The sequence below is a fragment of the Medicago sativa genome, chromosome 2 (assembly GCF_051527215.1).
Source record: "Medicago sativa cultivar Bolivia chromosome 2, Bolivia_mono, whole genome shotgun sequence".
Classification (NCBI taxonomy): Eukaryota; Viridiplantae; Streptophyta; class Magnoliopsida; order Fabales; family Fabaceae; genus Medicago; species Medicago sativa.
The window spans coordinates 13299581-13309554 of record NC_140750.1 but is presented as its reverse complement, the minus strand read 5'-3'; the positions used below and the strand labels follow the sequence as shown (position 1 = coordinate 13309554).

At 36.4% G+C, this 9974-nt stretch overlaps 3 protein-coding genes across 3 annotated transcripts; 2 read left to right on the top strand and 1 right to left on the bottom strand.

Moving 5' to 3' along the window:
• Positions 1-509: 509 nt before the first annotated feature.
• On the bottom strand, positions 510-1859 carry BAG5 (BCL-2-associated athanogene 5). The gene has a single exon (XM_085743076.1). It carries the CDS (start codon positions 1596-1598, stop codon positions 1035-1037), a length of 564 nt encoding a protein of 187 aa, XP_085599202.1. The 5' UTR covers positions 1599-1859; the 3' UTR covers positions 510-1034.
• A 1299-nt stretch (positions 1860-3158) lies between these two features.
• Positions 3159-6516, top strand: LOC146944718 (uncharacterized). Its single transcript, XM_085743075.1, has 3 exons — positions 3159-3231; positions 3898-3957; positions 5796-6516. The coding sequence occupies exon 3, from the start codon at positions 5796-5798 to the stop codon at positions 6225-6227; it is 432 nt and encodes a 143-aa protein (XP_085599201.1). The 5' UTR covers positions 3159-3231; positions 3898-3957; the 3' UTR covers positions 6228-6516.
• Positions 6517-6941: 425 nt separating this feature from the next.
• On the top strand, positions 6942-8813 carry LOC146944717 (uncharacterized). Its single transcript, XM_085747984.1, has one exon. It carries the CDS (start codon positions 6942-6944, stop codon positions 8811-8813), a length of 1872 nt encoding a protein of 623 aa, XP_085604110.1.
• Positions 8814-9974: the final 1161 nt, after the last annotated feature.

Here is a 9974-nt window from a genome sequence, read left to right as displayed (position 1 = left end):
TTAGTGCACGTCAATTTCACTGCCTTGTATATTGTATAGAAAACTGAAGTACAATTAAAGCTTCCAAGATAAGTAACTAGGTACAAAACTACCCAACACTCTGACTGCAAGAGATGCATGTCCAAATGCAAGTGCAGCTGCATCAACTAGTCCCCTTGGAAATAACAATACTTTCTTCTATTACCTTAACTAATTGTTTTGGGTCTAATAATTATTAAACTCCTAAGCTCCTATTATGTACCAAATGTAGATAAGCCAATCCGATACAGTTGACGGATCATGCAATTTGTTCCGACTGTGTCATATAATTTGAATTAACCAAGCATCTGTTTGGTTTTGCGACAAGTTTTCCACGTTGGCTTGAAATCACAGCAAGTTTTTCATATTTACCTAGAAGCTCAGCTCTAATTTGTAGCTTTTAAGATACCACGACAACAACACCACAGAACCTGAGTTTGGAGGCTCAAACGCCAAACCAAACACATGCTAAGCATATTTAATTTCATTCATTTACGCTACAACAATTTCATTGCCTTGTAGTATGCTATAATAACAAAGTAAAGTACAATTAAAGTTGCTAAGATATGTAACTAAGTACATAACTACTTACAGTTAAGAGAAAATATTGATATTATACAACACATAATATACTATACTAAACATAGTTCTTATTTGCAGTCTGCAACTACGATTATGATCGTTCAATATCTAAACAACAACATCACGCACAATTACAGCCGCATTTGCCTAGATAATAATATCACCTTGATATTGCAGCAAAATGCAGCTGTAATTACAGCTACGATGTTGTTGTTTAAACTTCTAAACGACCACGGTTGTAACTGCAGACCGCAATTTGAACCAAACAAAGTTTTGAATCCCACTTATATCACAATTCTTGATATTGTACGGAATCATTCTCAATTACATGTGTTACACTTGTATAGACATCGAAAAACCTCGGCATCGCGATCTAGATCGGCTTTTGTGAAACAGTAAGTATACATACTTATATACTATAAGTGTAGTGTGAATCAGGGTTCATGAAGAAACCTTTGTAAGCAACGAAATCCCAAATTTTGAGCACAAAACTGTTCCATTTCATCACCACCTCTTTCTCTACAAACACTTTCTTCCATTTCTTCAACAATTTGATACCAATTATTCATCTCCCACCATTCATCAACTTTCACTTCCGAAACAGAGTCAAGAATCTCCTGCAAACCCACGATCCGACGTGTCACCTTTCTCCTTGCTTCCCTAACCGTTGGATCGATCCCGGGAATTGAATCGAGTTTCAGAAGAAGTTTCATGAGTGCTTCGTTCATTTTCAGTTTTTCTAAGTGGTTGGTGCGGATTGAGTCTACAGTGTCTTGGAGTTGGATTAGACTTTGGATTTGATCGGCTTCGGAATCGACGGTGGAGATTTTGCGGTAGAGAGTGCGGATGCGGTGGGATCGGTAGGTTGATTGGATGGTGAGTGCGGCGTTGGATTGGGATTGGGGAGGGAGATTGGTGGAATTACGGGGTTTGGAAGGGGTAGTTTGGTCATTGTTGTAGGTTGTGTATGTGACGGTGGAATTGGAAGAGGGTTTCATTTCATGGAATGGAATAAAAAAAGAAAGGGTGATTTTTGAGTCAGAGATTGCATATAGTGGCAGGTGAAATCTCAGTTTTGAGACAGTAGAGTTTGTAGGAAAATAGAAAAGTGCTTTTGTTTTGGATCTTTCCTTGAATGGTGTTGGCGCCTAGTAATAGGTTTAAGGCTCTGTTTGGATAAAGAATCAGCTTATATCACAAATGTTTATCATGAGAGTCAGAGACATTTATCATGTTTGTCATAACAAGTGTTTTATATAAGTTTATATAAGTTTATACTCTTATGCTATAAGCTGTTTTCAAATACAATCTTAAAAAAAAAAAAAAAAACCTGTAAATCAAATAGGATAGGATTAAAAAAGAAATTAATTTATCATATTCTAATGGTGCATTAAACATAAGATATAGATAGGATATGATTAATTTATCATATCATGTCTCTTAATCTTGTCCATCAAACGCACCTTAAAATAATACTTTAGAAACTATAATTCTCTCTTTTAGATACATGTACATAATAATGATTTAAATATTAGTCGACAACAAACATATTCATCTATACTATATATAAAGAAAACTACCCCTTTCTGCTTTTTTGGGCTGGATTTTTCTTTTCGAAAATTTCCTCAATTTTCAATACAAATAATACAAGTAACAAATAAATAAGAATAAATTTAAATATTAAAATAAAAGTGTAACAAACACTTTAACAGCCCAGGTGGGTCCCACACCTATTAGTGGGGCCGTCCCACTACCCCGGTACTGTCACTCACAAGCTTAATCACTACCCCCCTCCTCTAGTAGTGTTTTTGCCTCCCGTGGGAATCGAACCTAGTACCTGGGGATAAGTACTACTTCAATGCATTCCCACTACCAATTGAGCTAGTACTTTTTTTGTAACAGCCCAGGTGGGTCCCGCACCTATTAGTGGGGCCGTCCCACTACCCCGACACTTTCACTCACAAGCTTAATCACTACCCCCCTCCTCTGGTAGTGTTTTTGCCTCCCGTGGGAATCGAACCTAGTACCTGGGGATAAGTACTACTTCAATGCATTCCCACTACCGATTGAGCTACTAGCTCAATCGGTAGTGGGAATGCATTGAAGTAGTACTTATCCCCAGGTACTAGGTTCGATTCCCACGGGAGGCAAAAACACTACCAGAGGAGGGGGTAGTGATTAAGCTTGTGAGTGACGCCTTTTTTTGTAACAGCCCAGGTGGGTCCCGCACCTATTAGTGGGGCCGTCCCACTACCCCGGCACTGTCACTCACAAGCTTAATCACTACCCCCCCTCCTCTAGTAGTGTTTTTGCCTCCCGTGGGAATCGAACCTAGTACCTGGGGATAAGTACTAGCTCAATTGGTAGTGGGAATGCATTGAAGTAGTACTTATCCCCAAGTACTAGGTTCGATTCCCACGGGAGGCAAAAACACTACTAGTGGAGGGGGGTAGTGATTAAGCTTGTGAGTGACAGTGCCGGGGTAGTGGGACGGCCCCACTAATAGGTGCGGGACCCACCTGGGCTGTTACAAATAGGTGCGGGACACATTCATCTTCCTATAAATAAGGGTTTTTGCTAATCACCAACACACACCACAAAAACTCTCTTCTCTCTGTAAAACCAAACCAGGTTAGTCTTCTCTCTCTCTCTCTCTGTCTCTTCCTTTCCTTTTCTGAATTATACTTTCTCTATTCAATCTGTACTTATTCTTGATTCTATTGAAAGAGACAAGTTTTGTTACTAAAATAACCACCAATTTGGTCCCCACATCCTTTTTTTTTTTGACGAAGACAACAACGTAGGATTATAATGTTCTTTTATCAGGTTTAGTTCTTTCAACCTAAGCAAAACAATTGATGAAAGTAATTTAATTCTTTTCAACCATTTTTTTTAACAAAAAAACATTGTTCAATAAAAAAAAAAGAAAAAAAAATCTCAGATCTATTTCAAACTTCAGTAGAAAAAGGCAAGATTTAATTTGTTATATTTTACACTGATAAGTTGCAAAGGTTGAAACAAAATTTAAAAGGAATACTGTTTTAAGAGGAGGAAACAACTATTGAATTGGCCTTTAATGATTGTGACTATATAAGGTAGTAACATAAGTTCAATTTGAAGTAAAATCAAATCATATAATTAGTATAATATACTTATTATAATCTGGAAAAAAAAAACGTGATACAAGAAACAACAGGAGGCAAAAGAATTGAAAAACCTTAACTAATCATTTGTACTGTCATGACCTTAATAATAACTATAGTCTAATAGGTAGTTTATTTTGGGTGAGTATTCTAGGTGATATCGGAGCTGCTTTCGACGGAGACAATATTCCAACAACTTTCGAAGAAACCGAAGGTAAGGGGAATTACTACTAATAAGTTTTAAAGATTTTGCATAAGTTATGTGCTTAAGTGATTATGTGTGAGTAAATAACTCTACTTGTGAGAGTTAATTTCTCGATGATGTGATAATTTCTAGCGATCAAGTATATGTCAAAGGATATCGACTTATATGTGTTTTAGTTAATATAATTAGGAGTTTTGAAAATATAATATTTAAGTAGAAGAAAAAGTTTTGTAAATGATGAAATTGATTAGATAGTTCTATTATGTTTATTTGGTATTATTCTTGTGTAAATAGATGAGAATGTTAATTTTTTTTTTATATAAGTGTTATGTGAATTCGATGTACGTAATAGGTTTGAATATATGATTAAAAGTGTCGATTATGATTCGACGCTGTAATTTATAATATTAATCGTGATTAAAAACTTCTTAATATCCAAGTAAAAGGTGTTTTTATCTCATAAATATTATACTAAGTGCTACTAGCTATATGAAGTAGGCCATACGATTATACACCTGTCAGGGAGAAGAAAATTTCATTATCATATGTTTTGCCTTGATTCAAAGCCTTGTGGTTTGTAACCTGTTTAATATTAGTCCCTTGGAATTTCTAAACTGATCTTTGATATTTAGTGACTTAATTAAGCATATGCCTCAACTGGTTTCTCAAAACTCCTAGTGTTAATTTGACTTAATTTTCTAACAAGACTATGACCATATGAATGTTTTCCCGGAACACAAGTTTATAGATATATGAATATACCATACGTGTAGCTACTCCTTAAAAATGCACATGTGCTGTTCAATTGGAAATTGGAATACTGAAATTCTTGCTTGCTGAAATCTAATGTATGTACACAAAAATAACCTGTGCAGATCTAATCAAGTGCTTACATGCTGAAATTTTCATGTACATACAGAATGAACAAAAGAACATTTTCATGTATATACAGAATGAATAAAAAGAAACATTTTCATGTACATACAGAATGAAGAAAAAAGAACATGTGTTTGTTTTCTATTACTTGCTTAATTATCATATACTGATTCAAATATCCTTGTTTCAAATATGGCTAATTTAAATGACTATACTATTCGAATTGAAAGTCTGATGGGACTGAGTAGTCTTAGGAATATATGATAACTATAATGGTTAATTGTTTGACATTGTTGAGTTTGAGTAATTGTCTTGTCTAGAAAGTAGGGACAATTAAGGAGCTATAACAGGCCCCTATACACTCAGGTGTAGATGGGAATGAGGATAGTTATGGTTTGGTTACTTTGAGGATCTATCGAGGGCACTTGTGTTTCGAACGCCTATCAATAGTTGGGGATTGCTTCCCGGCTGAAGGTACTCGTACTACCCGACACGGTGAGCCTGACAAAACTAGACTATCTATAATAAGGTAGTGCGATCGAACTAGAATGATTAGAGTTTAAGTATATCTTGCTCAGAATACTAATAATCATGTTATAGTCTTCGAAATGGCCTTATGCTCGTTAGAGTGGAACCTCCATGGAGTAGTAAAATGTGAAATGAAAAATAAACTAGAGTCGAGAGAAAAGTCAAAAGAGTTTATGCATGTGTCAAGTTGAATGTCAAACTATTAATTCTAATTTGACCTTTTAAAAGATAGTTTTTTTTTTTATATATAATATGCTTTGTAATTGTTGGACAGTGGATGTAAAGAAAAATATTTATGTAATTATCATATTGTTATATATAGATTATTTTCTTTTTCCTTATGTAATAAATCACGTGGAAAACTTGTTTACGAGTAATTCACCCTTCTTTGTTTGTTTTTGTATCTTGTTGTTTTTTTTGGGTATGTTCGGACGTTTTTGTAGATGATGCCAGGGAGATATTTAGCTCATTCAGGAACACGCAGGATCGAATTCCTTGAGGATCCGAGGGATGATGTTTGGGAAATAAATTTGGCCACCCAAACATTGATCTTTACCGGACTTGTTCGCACTACCACAGGATTCGGTGGCCAGCCTAATACTACTATTGTTACTCATGAGACCACAGAGATGATTCTACCATTGCAGAGGTTGTACCTAGCTCTCCATGACATGGGTGTTGTCCCACCTGTAGGACCAGACCCACAGGAGCCTATAGTTCCCCCGGTTGTTGATCCTGTTGATGTTGCTGAGCAGGGAGGAGGAGGAGTCCATGCACCTGAGGAGGAGGTTCCAGAGGAGGAACCAGAGGAGGACCCAGAGGAGTACCTTGAGGAGGGAGAGTTCATTGGGGGAGACCCTAATGGCCATGTTTAGATGTGACTTCTAGTGTGTGGGAAAGAGTTTAAGAGTGCTAATTAGTTTGTTATGTACTTAATGTCTCTTAAAACTCTTTTATTTTGGATAGTAGTCAGCCTTGGAAACATAGTAGGACTGATGTAGTTTTGACTAATGCATTTTGGCTCTAGCTAGATGGTAATTATGCTTTGTTTATATTAAGTCTCATGAAGACTTATGGATCATTGTAAAATATTCACTATGATGACTTTAGCATTATGAGCCGCAGGTTTAGACCGAATGATATGTATATATATTATGATGTAAATATTGTTAATTATGTTTCAAATTTATTTTGTTGTGTAAACCTACAGAAGAAACATTCAGTAGAAAAAAAAGAAAGAATGTTATTAAAGAAATATACTGAAGCATGCTATTATTTTGTTTCTTTGTTTTAAAAAGAAACATACGAAAAAAAATGGTGAGAAAGAAAAAAAAAACATAATAGTTAAGACGAGAAAAAAATGAATATTATTATTTTGACGCAGCCGGATTATATTTATTTACATTTTGCGATTTTTATTGTATGTGACGCACCCTATAATGTGAGAAAAAATAGGGGTGTCAAATTAGTGGTATCAGAGCACGGTTGATTCTTTCGGGAACGTTAGAGGATGTCTGTACTAATTGCGTTTGTTTGTACTAACTTTGTATAGATTATTATATTATTTAATAATTAAGTTCTAACGAATTATGACTTTTAGGAACCCAATGACTCGTAGAAATAATCATATAGAAGCAGATAATGTAGAAGCAAGCAATACCGAAGGAGGTATGGAAAGAGCTATTCAAGCTATGGCAGAAATGGCAGCAACCATTGCCGAACAAACCGCTGCGAAGGCTGAAAGGGATATTCGAAAGCAACAAAGGGAAGAACGAAACGCTGAAAATAAAGGATTAGTAGATTTCAGACGTCACGATCCTCCACAATTTCTAGGAGAAACCGAACCTGAGAAAGCTGACTTATGGCTCGAAGAGGTAGAAAAGATATTCGCTGTGTTGAGATGTCCTGACGAAGTAAAGGTAACATATGCATCTTACTTACTATTGGGAGATGCCGAATACTGGTGGAAAGGAACTCGCAAGATGATTGAAGCTAACAATCAAGATATTACTTGGGAAATATTTCGCACGAAATTTCTCGACAAGTACTTTCCTAGAAGTGCTAGAACTAACAAAGAACAAGAGTTTCTTCTCTTGAAACAAGGTGGAATGACAGTTGATGAATATGCGGCTAAGTTTGAATCATTGTCCAAACATTTTCGTTTCTTCCAGGATCAAATTGACGAAGATTGGTTGTGTGAAAGATTTGAAGGTGGACTTAGATTTAGTATCAAGGAGTTTGTATTGCCATTGAAAATTCGTCAGTTTCAACCTTTGGTTGAAAAATGTAGAAAGATAGAAAGGATGAAAGAAGGTGGAATTAATCGAAACAATGTAGGAGGACCATCTAGGGGGAAATATCCTTCACAAGGATCAAACCAGAAGGGAAAGGCACCACAAAAGAAACCCTACTCACGACCTCCAGGTAACAACCGCGGTCAACAACCTTATCGTCCAGTCGTATATGCTTTTGGAGGAGGACAATCAAGGAACCAACCTCCAAACAATATCCGAAAGTGTTTCAAATGTCAGAAAACAGATCATTTGGCGAACACTTGTCCAATTAAGGGATTGATATGTTATCAATGTGGAGATTCAGGACATTTTGCTAGAGATTGCCCAAATCAAAAAGTTGAACCAAAGATGAACAATGTAAGAGGTGTCAAACCAACTGTTAGAGGAAGAGTTTACATTCTGAATGGTGCTGAAGCTTCTCAATCAGAAGATCTCATACAGGGAAATTGCGATATGTCAGATAATCTTCTAACTGTACTATATGATTCAGGCGCAACTCATTCATTTATTTCCATGGATCGTGTGAAACAGTTAAATTTACCAATTACGGCATTGCCTTTTAACTTAATTGTTTCTACTTCAACTTCTAAATCTATTTCTGCACATTTTGTATGTCAAAACTGTCCTATTGTTATTCAGGATAGAAAATTCCTTATTGACTTGATATGTTTGCCTTTAAAACAATTAGATGTGATTTTAGGCATGGACTGGTTATCTTTCAACCAGATTCTTTTAGATTGTGCACATAAAAACATAATTTTTCCTAACCATGAGGTTTCTGGATTTATATCTGCCAATCAAGTAAAAGCTTCCTTAAAAGAAGGAGCTCAAGGATACATGTTATTATCTTCTTTAGAAATCGAGAGTGAATTAGTATTGAGCCAAATACCGGTCGCAAAAGATTTTCCGGATGTATTTCTGGAAGATGTTCCAGGTTTACCCCCAGTTAGAAACGTCGAATTTTCGATCGATCTAGTACCTGGATCAAGTCCAATTTCAATCGCACCTTATAGGATCTCACCCAATGAGTTAGCAGAACTAAAAACTCAGATTGAGGACTTATCATCAAAACAATTCATTAGACCAAGTGTTTCACCTTGGGGAGCACCAGTGTTGTTGGTGAAAAAGAAAGATGGAAGCTCGAGACTTTGTGTGGATTATCGATAACTCAACAAAGTGACGATCAAGAACAAGTATCCATTACCTCGCATAGACGACTTGATGGATCAACTCCAAGGAGCTTCTATTTTCTCAAAGATTGACTTAAGGACAGGTTATCACCAAATTAGGGTAAAGACAGGGGATGTGTCCAAGACTGCGTTTAGAACTCGATATGGACATTATGAGTATCTCGTAATGCCGTTTGGAGTGACGAATGCTCCTGCAATTTTTATGGATTACATGAATCGGATCTTTAACCCTTTTCTCGATAAGTTCGTAGTTGTATTTATTGACGATATTCTTATCTATTCTAAAAACAAGGAAGAGCATGAAGATCACTTGCGTGAAGTTTTGAAGATTCTCCGTGAAAAGAAGTTATACGCAAAGTTGTCAAAGTGTGAGTTCTGGCTTGAAGAAGTAAAATTCTTAGGTCACGTCATCACAAAAGATGGTATTGCCGTAGACCCAGCGAAGGTAGAGACGGTACTCTCATGGGAACAACCAAAGTCGGTGACGGAGATCAGAAGTTTTGTTGGACTGGCGGGATACTATCGAAGATTCATTGAAGGATTTGCAAAGATAGTAGCTCCATTAACACAACTTACGAGGAAGGACCAAGCATTCATCTGGACTAAAAAGTGTGAAGAAAGTTTCCAAACATTGAAGGAGAAATTAACAACGTCACCAGTATTGGTCCTACCGCAACCAGACGAGCCTTATGAAGTCTATTGTGATGCTTCACATCAAGGATTAGGTTGCGTTCTCATGCAACATAGAAAGGCAGTAGCATATGCATCAAGGCAGCTTAAGAACCACGAAAAGAATTACCCTACGCATGATCTGGAGTTAGCTGCAGTTGTGTTTGCGTTGAAAATTTGGAGGCATCATTTGTATGGAGCGAAGTTTGCAGTTTTTAGCGACCACAAAAGTTTAAAGTACTTGTTTGATCAAAAGGAACTCAACATGAGGCAAAGACGATGGATTGAATTTCTCAAAGATTACGACTTTACCCTGCTATACCATCCTGGAAAGGCAAATGTTGTAGCTGATGCGCTGAGTCGTAAGACAATTCACATGTCTGCAATGATGGTCAAAGAGTTAGAGCTGATAGAAAAATATCGAGATCTAATAATTCATTTGGGAATGGTAAAGATATCAAATGGATTG

Bases quoted from the DNA above. Each gene is read 5' to 3' on its own strand.
- BAG5 (XM_085743076.1), bottom strand. From the start codon at position 1,598: ATGAAACCCTCTTCCAATTCCACCGTCACATACACAACCTACAACAAT.
- LOC146944718 (XM_085743075.1), top strand. From the start codon at position 5,796: ATGATGCCAGGGAGATATTTAGCTCATTCAGGAACACGCAGGATCGAA.
- LOC146944717 (XM_085747984.1), top strand. From the start codon at position 6,942: ATGACTTTTAGGAACCCAATGACTCGTAGAAATAATCATATAGAAGCA.